This window comes from Danio aesculapii, chromosome 7 (assembly GCF_903798145.1).
Source record: "Danio aesculapii chromosome 7, fDanAes4.1, whole genome shotgun sequence".
Taxonomy (NCBI): Eukaryota; Metazoa; Chordata; class Actinopteri; order Cypriniformes; family Danionidae; genus Danio; species Danio aesculapii.
The window spans coordinates 4,443,106-4,456,417 of NC_079441.1; the positions used below are offsets into that span (position 1 = coordinate 4,443,106).

Here is a 13,312-nt window from a genome sequence, read left to right on the forward strand (position 1 = left end):
ATTAATATCTGCTATTACACTGTAAAAACTAATGGTGCCATTTAGTTATTTTAAGTTAGTTTATCTGGATTATATATATATATATATATATATATTTTTTTATAAAATTTATATTTGTTTACTTTTGGATGGCGTCAGACAATGAACTTCTTTCAGCAGGTTTAGAATTTGATTGTGTTGGTAAAACATGGCTTAAATGGCTTGACAAAATGTGAGTGGGTTTGGGATCAGTATGGATGTTTTGAACATGAAATTTATGGTAAATATTTAACGAAAAAAAGTTTTTAGGTGATTTTTGTGCATTTGGGAGGGGTTTGGACAGTTTGGGCTGAAACATCAAAGTGTATCTGGCAACACTGACTGCCATTTTCCCATTGTAATGTTGCAGTGTGTGTCTTTCTGAGGTTCTTCTCAGAGACCTGCTTCTTTGGTGAAATTTGTTTTTGCAGACTTCAAAAAACGTAAAAAATTATTATTATTATTTTAAACTTTATTATTTTTTTTACTTTATTTTTTTTTTAAAGAACCATGGTTTATTAATGGAACCATTAGTCTTCCTGATTAATTTAAGGTAAGTAACACCGAGTATGGAAGCAGCACTGTTGCTTCACAGCAAGAAGGTTGCTGGTTCAAGTCCTGGCTGGGCCAGGAGGCATTTCTGTGTGGAGTTTGCTTGTTCATGTGGTTTCCTCCAAAGGTATTAGTGTATTGAATAAACAGAATTGGCCATAGTGTATGTGTGTTAATGATAGAAAACTTCATTATTTAAGTTCACCAAACTTAAAGCATGTTCATTACACTTGAATTATAAAGTCCTATCAACATCATTCTTAGCTACATCAACTTGTCTTACTTACTTACACTTAGACCATGACCATTACACCAAGAAACCTATAAAAATGACTTGATACTTAAAAATGTTACAGTGTAAGGTGTGACCTATGAAACTGTTTCTGGTGCACACCTCTACTCTTTTGAACTGAGAAAAAGAATACAGACCTGCAAACATGCGAGCTGTCAGACTCAAAGTTTTAGTTCACCCAAAAATGAACATTATGTAATTAATTACTCATCCACATTAAGGATGTTTGTATGACATGAACATTCATTCATCTTTGTAAGAAATTAAGGTAATTTAGATGAAATCTGAGAGCACCGCATCCTCTTTAGACAGCAAGATTCCAGACTGAATTCAGAAAAGACCAAAAAATATCCTTAAACCGACCATGTGTCTGTAAAGTTAACTTCTCAGTAAGCATGTTTAACTCAACCTACTGTACATAAACCTGCATAAAATAATCATTCACTGATACTCATCTTCACCTTAAATATCAAATGCAATTCACAACACTTGAGTGTTTAGGATGATGCAACAGGATCAGTGGAAATAAAAGAGATTATTAGAATTTAATCACACAATATAAAGAAAACATTCTTATTCTGTTGTGAAACATTAAGAAATATATAATTATTTTCAGTAAAAGAGCAGTTTGAGTCACTTATGTTTTGTCTTTTCAGCTTTACCCAGATCTACAGTGACTGTGACACCAGACAGTGCTGTATTCACAGGAGAGACGGTCAATCTGACATGTGTGACAACACCTTATTACAGTATCTGGAGATATTTCTGGTATAAAGACAGCAGTGTGTTACATTTGTCTCATCGTCACAGTGTAAACAGAGACACTCTCACTATCAGAGCTGCTGAGTCTGATCAGGGTCAGTACTGGTGTTGGGGACAGATATATGGAAGATCAGTCTCAACACAATCAAACGCTGCTGTTTCTCTCATTGTAAAAGGTGAGTACTTCAGCAAGTACTGTGTTATAATATATGCCTAAATGCAATTAACTGAACACTCCACCCTTTTAAAAATATTCAAATGTGCCCTCTGAGAGTAGCCCTTTCTCATGTGTGGTGTATCACTCGTGCAGCCATGGCACAAAAACTGAGTTTCTTGACTTTCTACATTCAACCATTCTACACCCGAATAAGAGTATAGTTTCTGACATTATTGGCCTAGATAATAGTAGTTTGACATTTTCTGTCAGTTATTACACAATGTGACTACAGAAGACTTGAGCTTTAAATAGCATTTTTATGAAATGCTAATGGTCAAACATGATTCAATTCATTATGATATGCTAAGTTAAAAGTGACCCTGCCAGAGCAAAAAATCAGCTGAATGGATTTACAAAAATATTCAAGTTGCTGAAATCTAAATTTATGCAATCTAGTTCCAAATGAACTATACATAATTAATCTAGTTCCAAATATATATATATATGAAGTCAGAATTATTCGCCCCCTTTCAATTTTTTTCTTTTTTATATATTTTCCAAATGATGTTTAACAGAGCAAGGAAATTTTCACAGTATGTCTGATAATGTTTTTTCTTCTGGAGAAAGTCTTATTTTTTTATTTCGGCTAGAATAAAAGCAGTTTTTAATTTTTTAAAAACTATTTTAAGGTCAAAATTATTAGCCCCTTTAAGCTATATTTTATTTTCGACTGTCTACAGAACAAACCATCATTGAACAATAACTTGCCTAATTACCCTAACCTGCCTAGTTAACCTAATTAACCTAGTTAAGCCTTTAAATGTCACTTTAAGCTGTATAGAAGTATCTTGAAGAATATCTAGTCAGATATTATTTACTGTCATCATGGCAAAGATAAAAGAAATCAGTGATTAGAAATGAGTTATTAAATGAGTTATTAAAACTATTATGTTTAGAAATGTGTTGAAAAAAAATCTTCTATCCGTTAAACATAAAATGGGGAAAAAATAAACAGGGGGGCTAATAATTCTGACTTCAACTGTATATATATATATATATATATATATATATACATAATTTTATTCAAAACTCTAGTAGCCAGGGTCTAAGAGACATTAACCTTTTGCTTCCTGAGCACTGACTGAGCCAAAGGGATGCAAATGCCATGGGCAGGGTGGCTGGGCAGGTTCTTTCACCTGTCTACTTCATTTGCATGCTTTGTTTAGATTTGTCTCCACCTTTAGCTACTGCCCCTCCTAAAACATATAATGGCTCGTTTATCAGGCTTGCGTTTCCACTAACAAGGGTACCCTTTTGGTGGACGTGGTGTATGACAGAAAGTTTCAGTCGACGTCATTCTCGCTCGAGGAAATGTCTACAATAAAGCTGTACAGGTCACTTACATATCATATGAGAAGCTCTTCTCACAAAACAGATGCTTCATACACATAAATACTTGTGTAGAAATGTTTATTAGCGTATGTGCATATGCCTACAGTCAGTGTAAACCTCTCATCTGTGTCTGTAATCTTCAGCAGCACATGTAGCCTCTGTTAGACAGTAATTCCGTCATTCCCAGTCCATATTAGTCCAAAAGGTGAAGATAATAAGTTAGTTAATCATGGCATTTTGCTCATGTTTGCTGAATAATAATGTGCTCCTTTTTTCCTGCTTCTCCTTTGTTTCTTCACGCTTCACTCTCGCGTTTGTCAGTGTCTGACAGGATCGGGTTTCAAAAGCGCATCAATAATCAAGCGCAGGTTATTATCATCAGCTCAAGAACTTTGTTATATCAGATATAATGTTAGACGCGCGTGAGCGCTAGCAAGAAAGCGAAACCGCTCGCGCCTCAGACTGGCTTGTAAAAAACTACGGGGCACAGGGTAAATCTGCTCTTCTTCTTGGCTTTGTGGCTGTTCATCAAGACGACGACAAGGTTTGTTTGAGCCCGGATCGAGCATGGCTCGTTATTATTTGCATTTATAATTCTGCTGTAATCTCTCGCTGTGTATTTTAAACATGGTGGGTTTTTTGTTTTCATTCTTGCTTGTTGCGCAAGGGAATGACGTATCTCTGTAAACCAATAGCGTTCAGCTGCGCGTGTGGCTCTGCCTTTTGGTGTTTGATATCCTTTCGAAAGGGTGCCGAAAAAGTGGTACGGTTCGGTTCGGTACGCCTTTTGACAGTGGAAACGGCCATAAAATCGTACCAAACCGAACCGTACCACTCAGTGGAAACGGGCCGTATTAGACAGGACAACTCTGTCTCAAATTAGACTTGTTTTAAATTAGTTTTAGACTCATTTAGGCTCAAGACTTGTTAGATTTCTTGTTTATGCTGTTTGACTGCAGAACAACAAACACATCTGAAAAAGAATTCTGCTTGTAATAAGTCTTATAGGGCGTCACGGTGGCGCAGTGAGTAGCACGATCACCCCTCAGCAAGAAAGTTGCTGGTTCGAGCCTCGGCTTGGTCAGTTGGCATTTCTATGTGGAGTTTGCATGTTCTCCCTGTGATCGTGTGGGTTTCCTCCGGGTGCTCCGGTTTCCCTCACAAGTCCAAAGACATGTGGTACAGGTGAAGTGGGCTAAAACTGTCATTAGTGTGTGTGTGGATGTTTCACAGTGATTGGTTGCAGCTGGAAGGGCATCCGCTGCGTAAAACATATGGTGGATAACTTGGCGGTTCATTCCGCTGTGGCGACCCCAGATTAATAAAGGGACTAAGCTGAAAAGAAAATGAATGAATGAACGAGTCTCCTGGACTGGGTTCTTCATTTGTTTAAGACATCTATTTAACTCTATAACTCTAGGAGACTGCTAAAATGAGCCTAATAAAAAAGGTGGAGTGTTCCTTTAAACTTTGGATATTTGCAACCCAATCAAAAACCTGATCATATTTACACTTTATTACACTGTTAAATTATGTAAACTTTCTAAATGTTATATGGTGATGCTGCAACCCTCACTTGACACTTGGCCCATTACATTGTCTGGTATGCTCACTTGGTCAACCTGGATTTTGAGGATCATTGCCTGTTATACGCATGTCCTGTTAGGCTGGAATCGTGTTTTGTCTACCAGCTAACTATTTTGCTCTTATGTGTGCTCCACCTAGGTTAGGGCTAGCCCTTATTGCATTTTGTCACAAGGCCTCCCCATTTGGGTAGATAGTGGCCTCCGCAGTGCCCTCCCACTTTGGGTCTGAATGTATTCTTAATGTACTGTCATTTACAAAAATTAATTCAATTCAATTCATCTTTATTTGTATAGCGCTTTTACAATGTGTCAAAGCAGCTTCACAGAGAAGGTTATTGTGAACTGAAAGTGTCAGTTCACTTTAGTTCAGTTCAGTGTGGTTTAATATTCACTGGTGAGAGTCCAAATACTGAAGGTCAAACCATCAATGCGCAGCTCTACCCTAACCATTTAAGCTAGTGGCGACAGTGACAAGGAAAAAACGTACCAATTGGCGAAAGTGAAAGATAAAAACCTCGAGAGAAACCAGGCTCAGTTGGGCACGACCATTTCTCCTATGCCCAAATGTCTTGTGCAGAGCTGCAGTCTAGGCACTGGAGGCTGGAGAACGCTGGATGTCAGCTGTCCCTGGAGTGTCAAAGGAATCAGACGCATGCTCTCTACTCCTCCATGACCACCACAACAGCTGCTTAGGATACTGCCTGGTCCGGGATTGTGGAAACCTTGGGATCATCTCTTCACAGATCTTGTATTGCTTCAGTGGCACTGCATAATCTCTGGGTGCCTCGGGATGAGTATTCCCAGGTGGAAATAGAGAATAAAAGTAAATAAGAATAAATTAGCATATTACTAGTTTCCAACTATTTACGACTCCCCTCGTTAATTGTAGTATTCTCAGATTCTGGTTATATAAGGGCCAGGGGATGTTGGAAGGTTGCGCGTTTAGTGATGTTGTGCACTCACGCTATTTGCTTGGCAATACCTTACCAAAGCATAACAGATTTTTCTTCTGTGGTGCTTTCCATACATTATTTCCCATAATGTTATTTCAACATAATGCCAGAGTTCTAGACTTGAAAGGGAACATCACGGTTACTGTCATAACCCTCGTCCCCTGTACGAGCGAATAGGCACATTATTTTCTACAGTGCCTGAATCACCAGCCATATCAAATGAATTCTGACAGATGCTCATCAAGATGCTGTTTATATACTCTCCTGATTAATGAGTGGTTTCACCTGTGAAGGACCTTCTCTGCCAATTCATAAGCATTCATTGGCCCGTTTTTTAAGATGTGGTCACACTAGAGCAGCGATGGGCAAACTCGATCCTGGAGGGCTGGTGTCCCTGCATAGTTTTGCACCAACCCTAATCAAACACACCTGCTTGTAGCTTTCTAGTGATCTTGAAGACACTAATTAGGGTGTTCAGGTGTGTTTGATTAGTGTTGGAGCAAAACTCTGCAGGGACACCGGCCCTCGAGGATCGAGTTTGCCCATGCCTGCACTAGAGTTTGAGCTTGCGAAATTCTGTCGTTCGGCGCTGTGAAAAGGGGCGGGATAAACAAGATGATTAGAGATCAATAAAGCGAGTGATTGCTCCATGTTTTAAATTTCTGTCCAGAGATGTCATGTTTTGATCTTTGATTGGTCTCACGCAACCACATAATGCGATTTCGCAGGTCAGAGTTCACCAAGCTTGATCTTTCCAATGCAGCAAACTGCAAGCATAAGCTTGCGTTTCCAGCCTGTGGCATTCGCATGCATATGAATGCAAGTCTATTGGGAGAAAAGTCCAGTGTGACCGCAGCTTAACACTTTAGAGTGATTGGTCCTCTGGCGATTACTCATAATTTTGTTTTAACATAATATCTCCATTCCCTCCTTCAGGGAACGAGGGTTATGACAGTAACTGAGATGATATTGTGTAGTTATTAGTATTTTCTTGATTGTTTAAGAGAGCTGAATAAAGTTACATTCCTTTGCAGTAAAATGAGAGCAACAGCTGCATTTTACACCTGAAATGACTAACAGTCAATATGTTATAATTAGCATATATCAATAATTATGTTGAACATATACTCACATAACGGTCTGCATGATTAAGATCAATTCTACAATGTAGAAATAAGGCAGCGGCGTCCTCAAAAACACTGAGATGAGAACAAATGAACGCACAAAACTTATATGTATATTAAGTCACTCTATGCTTTTCTATTCTTCTCAGCTTTACCCAGATCTACAGTGACTGTGACACCAGACAGCGCTGTATACACTGGAGAGACCGTCAATCTGAAGTGTGTGATTGAGTCTGATCACAGTGACTGGATATATGAGTGGTATACAGACAGAAACAGTGTAAAGTTACAGTCTGATGGTCATTACACTGTAAACGGAGACACTCTCACTATCAGAGGAGCTGCTGAGTCTGATCAGGGTCGATACTGGTGTGAAGGACTCATAAATGAAAGATCAGTCTCAACACAACCAACATATGTTTCTTTCACTGTAAAGGGTGAGTTGATTTATTATTTTCTTTCTGATTGTTTAATGTGTTACTAGTGCAGTGGTTAGCAATGTCAGCCTGGGTCAGTTGGTATTTCTTTGTGGAGTTTGCATGTTCTCCCTGCGTTTAATAACACAAGCAATGAACCACCACAATAATCCCGTAACTCCTCACGTAATTGTTGAAACTTATTTAAAACATCAACTGGGCACTTATATTAATGATAAATAACAATATTCTCATCTAAAGAAATCGGTCCTACACCAGGCAGAACAATTCACATAGATAATGCCTGAGGTATTTATATATAACAGATGCACTCTGACTTTTGAGGATCTGAATCTGAATTTGTTTTCCTGCAGATTTAAAGCCAAAGCCTGATCTCAGATCAGAACCTGCAGGAGCTGCACTGACTGGAAACACGGTGACTTTGACCTGTAACACTACTCTTTCCACCGGATGGGACTTTTACTGGTACAAAAACACACTCGACTCTGAGATAAAGATGACAGAAACAAACTCCTACAGTATGAAGATTGATTCAGTGTCTGATGGAGGCCAGTACTGGTGTAGAGCTGGAAGAGGAGAACCAGTCTATTACACACAATACAGTGATGAACTGACACTCAGTGTTACAGGTGAGAGAAATTACAGTGTTTACACAACCTTTTAAAACTTTGAATGAAAACCAAATTCAATAACTTTGCTTATACAGTGAGTCCTAAAGCTGTGGTGATAATCCGGCCTGATGAACATGTGTTCAGAGGAGAAACAGTCACTCTCAGATGTGATATAAAGTGGGGACGAAACACTGAGTGGACATACAGATGGGAAATAGAGCAAATGGGCCAATATAACCACTATTATAACCAGTATCACCAACATAAAAACACTGTGAGCCGAAGCTCAGCACAAGAGTTGAAGATCAGCCATGTTGAGGTCTTTCACCGTGGTAAATACAGCTGTACAGGACAGATGGACACTCAAAGCTCTCAGCGCAGTGATGCTGTTGCTCTGACGGTGTCTTCAGGTGAGTGTGTGTGTGTTCAGTATTATCAGAGTCTGTATCTGCTCCTCTATGGCTCTGTAACTCCTCATGTTTGGTTCAGATGAAGCTCAGGCAGCAGTGCGAGTGTCTCCACAGCCGTGGCTCACTGAAGGACACTCAGCGACTCTGATCTGTGAGGTTCCAGGCTCCTCTACAGGCTGGATGTTCAGCTGGTTCAGAGATGCTGATCATCTGTCAGACGGCAGCAGGGGAGCTGGAGGCTCTTACACTCTCAGTCCTGCTGCTCTACAGCACACAGGAGTTTATACGTGCAGAGCAGAGAGAGGAGAACCAGCCTATTCCTCACACAGCAGCGCACAGCCACTGTGGGTCACTGGTGAGTATGTGTGTGTCTATTTCTATGTTTGTACTCATCTGTATTTCTTCAAAGTTTATATATTAGTGTTCTGGCAAATCCTGTGGACATGTGGAATGTTGGACACGTCATCCACACAACTGTCACAGCTTTAATTACATACTGTAGTAGAAGGGGTGGAGCTTTGAGCTGTGATGTTGAATGACAAAATAAGCTTATTACAGTTGTACGGTACATGCTTGTGGACATTGCGCATATAGTGAATAGAGAGTCATTTTGGGCAAAACCTGAGAGCTATGCTAGGTCTATAAACCCTATGAGATGCTAGCTTTCCCATGTAGAAAATGAAATTATATATCAGTGCATCTGGAAATTATTCACAGCGCTTCACTTTTTCCACATACTGTTACAGTATGTTGGGGAGACAACAGTTATAACCCAAAATGTCCACTGTGTCAGACCATTTGGACTTGGAGTCAGAGATTCAATCAATCAAAGAAACTTGACTAAGCATATTTTGTCGTTTCATCAGCAGAAGCCAGCTTCAACACTCACATAAAGTTCATAGCCATTCTGCTAACAATCTCAAATCATCAATAATTCATCATAGGCATCCTTCTGTCTCTAGAGACAATGGAATTTGCACCCAGGTCAGTCTGTGGTGGAATTGCATTGCCTGCTGTGGCTAAAAAGGCCAATATGGGAGCGGCAAGATCTGTTGCAGTTGCTACATGTGAAGCCTGTGGCTGCTTCTGTAGACCATGTCTCTGCCTTCTATTTTGTCTCTTTTCTTCATGTTGGTCCTCTCTCTTACCTCCATTGAGCTTTATGCTGGTCCTTACAGCAAGCCGACAACTGGCACGGTTTGCAGTTGCAGCTCACAAGTCTGCAGGGTTCAGGCTTCCAGCTTTCAGGTCACGCTTACAGACGTCTTTATACCGGAGTGCTGGTCTCCCTGTTGGTCTGGTGCCAGAGGCAAGCTCACCATACATTATGTCTTTGGGAATTCAGCCATCCTGCATATGGCAGACATGTCCTAACCAGCAAAGGCGTCTATGGGAAAGGAATGCATGCATTCCTGAGTTTTTTTTTGCCTTAGCTAGCACGTTTGTGTTCGAGATGGAAAGAACTAAGTCTGCGTTCTTGCCAGGTGTACATGGTCCATGTCTCACAGCCATAGAGAAGAGTGCGGAGGACACTGGCCTGGTGAGCTTTTATCTTGGTGTTCATAGCGAGCAACCTGTTGTTTCACACTCTCTTGGTCAATCGGGCCATGGCTATCGATTTCTTGCCAATTCTGGTGTTCAACTTACTCTCCAGAGAAAGATTGCTGGAGAGATGTAAGATATGTAAAGCTCTCAACCACCTCAAGAGTGATCACCAATGGAAATCTTGGGAGTGTTGCTGACATCCTGGCCAATGACCTTGGTTTTCGTAAGGCTGATGGTAAGCTCAAGCTCATCAGTGGCACGAGCGAAATTTCGTAAAAACGCTGAAGTGCTTCTTCTGTACAGGCAGTCAGGGCAGCATCATCAGCAAGCAGCATCTCCCTGATCAGAACCCTACGCATCTTGGTCTTTGCATGTAGACCAGCAAGGTTACATTACTCCTAGTACAGACACAATCCTGCGACTGACTAAAGGCATGACACAGAAGCAAGGAGAAAGATGCCAAAGAGTGTCGGGGCAAGGACACAGCCTTGTTTCACCTCAATTAGTATCGGGAAAGGTTTCTGATGGTGAGAACTTCTTTTTTTCTGATTTCTTGTTTAGTTTAATAACAAATGAGTTCTATTCCGCCTAGCCTGTTTACTGAGATAAAGTTGGTTTTATATTCAAATTAGTCATTGGTGAACGATGACAACCTGTGATGTGGTCTATATTGTTTACCGTGCTACTTTGAATGTATGCAAGGCTTTGTTGCAAAGTTTCGGCATTGAGGAAACGGGCAGTAATAAGTGTAATTCCCGCACCTCACCGGCCAAGCGCTAAGCAGAGTCCCTTTACGACAAAGTGCGTGTCTCCACGGAGATGTCAACAGAGTGAGACCAGCGATCCTTGGGTGCACTATACCAAGTTTTGTTTGCTCTACAACTGAAAACGTGCTAGATATATTACAGTTTTTGTTTGGAATTAAGGACGTCACGATGGCCCAGTGGGTAGAACAATTGCCTCACAGCAAGATGGTCGCTGGTTCGAGGCTCAGCTGGGTCAGTTGGCATTTCTGTGTGCAGTATGCATGTTCTCCCTGTGTTCGCGTGGGTTTCTTCCGGGTGCTCCAGTTTCCCACACAAGTCCAAATACATGCGGTATAGGTGAATTGGGTAGGCTAAATTGTATGTGTGTGAATGAGTGTGAGCAGAGACTGAAAGATCTGCAATTGGGTGTAACAGACAAAGGAGAACTCCAAAACATGCAGTGTTGGTGGTCCTCCAGGAACATGGTTGAGAAACACTGATCTATTCGATGTATACTCATGATTTCAGGAGGCATGGCTTTGGACGACAGGGGAGGGACCTTGCGTTTTATGCTATTGTGTTAACTTTAGCATAATCTCAGATCTCCTACTGCACCTTTAACAGAAAAAGAAAAAAACCTGGGGATTTGTTGCTTATTCCCATTGTGCCAAACCTGCATCAAAGGTTTAGGTCAGTGGTTTGCTATGTGATCTGTACAACAAGCTTTGCCTTCTCATGGAGATGTACAAGGTCATTTAACCTGAAACCTGCAACAAAACATACCCTAAATAATGTATTTCAGATTCGCAAAAATGTAGAGACGCCCTCTAGTGGATTTGTCACCTGAATCATGCAACACATTGTATATCTTTTGCAAAGATATGTTTAAATGACATATTCTTCTTCTTCAGGTGTTTCTGCTTCAGTGCATCTGGTGCTCGACCCCAGCAGAAGTCAACACTTCTCCTCTGACTCTCTCTCTCTGAGCTGTGACTCTGCTGGATGGACAGTGAGAAGATACACACACACAAACACACAAGATTGTTCAGCACAAACAGGATCTACATGTGCAATCCAGTCTCTCAGCACATCTGACACTGGAGTTTACTGGTGTGAGTCTGAATCTGGAGAGAAACGCCATCCTCTGAACATCACTGTACATGGTGAGTCCTGTTACTAAGATCACAGCATCTACACACATTCACATCTCAATTACACACACATTTACCTTCTGTACATCTGATCACAGATTGACTACATCTGAAAAATAGGACAACAATAAACATAAATGCATAAGTAGCCCAGTGGAGCACAAGAAGTTTGTATAGATTCATAAAACTGTTGATATGAGTTATTTTGTGATGTATTGAGACTAAACAGGTGTGTGTTGTGTTGTATAGATGGTGCTGTGATTCTGGAGAGTTCTGCTGATCCTGTGATTGAGGGAGAAACTCTGACTCTACACTGTTTACATCGATCTACAATCTCCTCCATCCTCACAGCTGATTTCTATAAAGACGGATCACTGATCCAGAATCAGACAGGAGAGATGAACGTCACTACTGTCTCAAAGTCTGATGAGGGTTTCTACTACTGTAAAATAGAGAGAGAAGAGTCGCCACACAGCTGGATCTCAGTCAGAGGTCTGGGAATAATGAGAGATTATTTACCTCTGTAATATTATCATACAGCATGTGCTTTATGAACAGGTCTGTCATCTTCTCTCTTCAGCTTCATCTCCTCCTCTTCTGGTCATTGGTGTTTCTGTGGGATTGAGTGTTTTCTTGCTGCTCCTCATTTTACTGGTTCTGCTGCTGAGACACAAGAAGAAAAAAGGTGTGAAGGAGTTCAGAACATGTTCAAAATTATTAATAAAACATGCATTCAATGCTTGAAATTCCAGTCAGATTATATACAAGAGTAATAGCTCTAAATACCTTAAACATGACATTTGTTTCTACTGTAGATCCACACTGTAACGTTCAACAAACTTCGGCTCCAAACCGATCTGGCATTTCTCAGATGGAAAACTCAACTCTACAGTCTGGTCTGCTCCATTAACACATTTAACAAAACCCATCTAAAACATTTGAATGCTATTTTTAATGCTACTTTTACCATCCAAATGTTTATTTGCGATCCTGCAGGTTCTGACCACATTTATGACGTTGTGAGCTCAGTGAATAACAGAGATGAAGGTCGAGTCTGAAACTTTTATAAATGTTTAATGCTTAATTTAGAAATAATACATCATAATTGAAATACCTTGCCTTGACTTTTTTTGTTGTTGTTTTAGAGCCTGTGGAAGATGTGAAACATTCAAAGAAAAAGATGTCCATATATGAAGGTGACGAAAAAACCCATCTGGAATCACCAGTCAATCATAAACCAGTAACAATCTACATTTATGTTTCATAAAAGAGTTATTATTTGTGATTTATGAGTAGGTATGATTATTTTTGCAGATGAAACCATGCCAGGGCAAAGTAACCTGTTGTACTCAGAAGTTGGAACTAAAGCAAAGAAACTCAAAAGAAAAGGTGAATTTGATATTTCTCCTATAGTGAAGTTTATTTATAAGCTAATTTCAAGAGAATCACATGATTATGATTGTCCACAGCTGGTCCCGCATTAGCTAATCATGATCCTCCAATCATATGCTTCCTTAGTTCCTATAAATAACCACAGTCTTCATTCTACATCAATCTTCGTCTGGAAGAAACCCCC

General features: G+C 40.1%; 1 protein-coding gene across 1 annotated transcript in view; it reads left to right on the plus strand.

Moving 5' to 3' along the window:
- Positions 1–12,646, plus strand: part of LOC130232609 (basement membrane-specific heparan sulfate proteoglycan core protein-like) — a 32,353-nt gene extending 19,707 nt beyond the window's left edge. The window contains exons 4-11 of the mRNA XM_056462585.1: positions 6,986–7,078; positions 7,627–7,902; positions 7,980–8,294; positions 8,374–8,649; positions 11,497–11,748; positions 11,986–12,228; positions 12,317–12,442; positions 12,552–12,646. Coding sequence (XP_056318560.1) covers positions 6,986–7,078; positions 7,627–7,902; positions 7,980–8,294; positions 8,374–8,649; positions 11,497–11,748; positions 11,986–12,228; positions 12,317–12,442; positions 12,552–12,646 — 1,676 coding nt within the window. The remainder of the gene's footprint in view (positions 1–6,985; positions 7,079–7,626; positions 7,903–7,979; positions 8,295–8,373; positions 8,650–11,496; positions 11,749–11,985; positions 12,229–12,316; positions 12,443–12,551) is intronic.
- Positions 12,647–13,312: the final 666 nt, after the last annotated feature.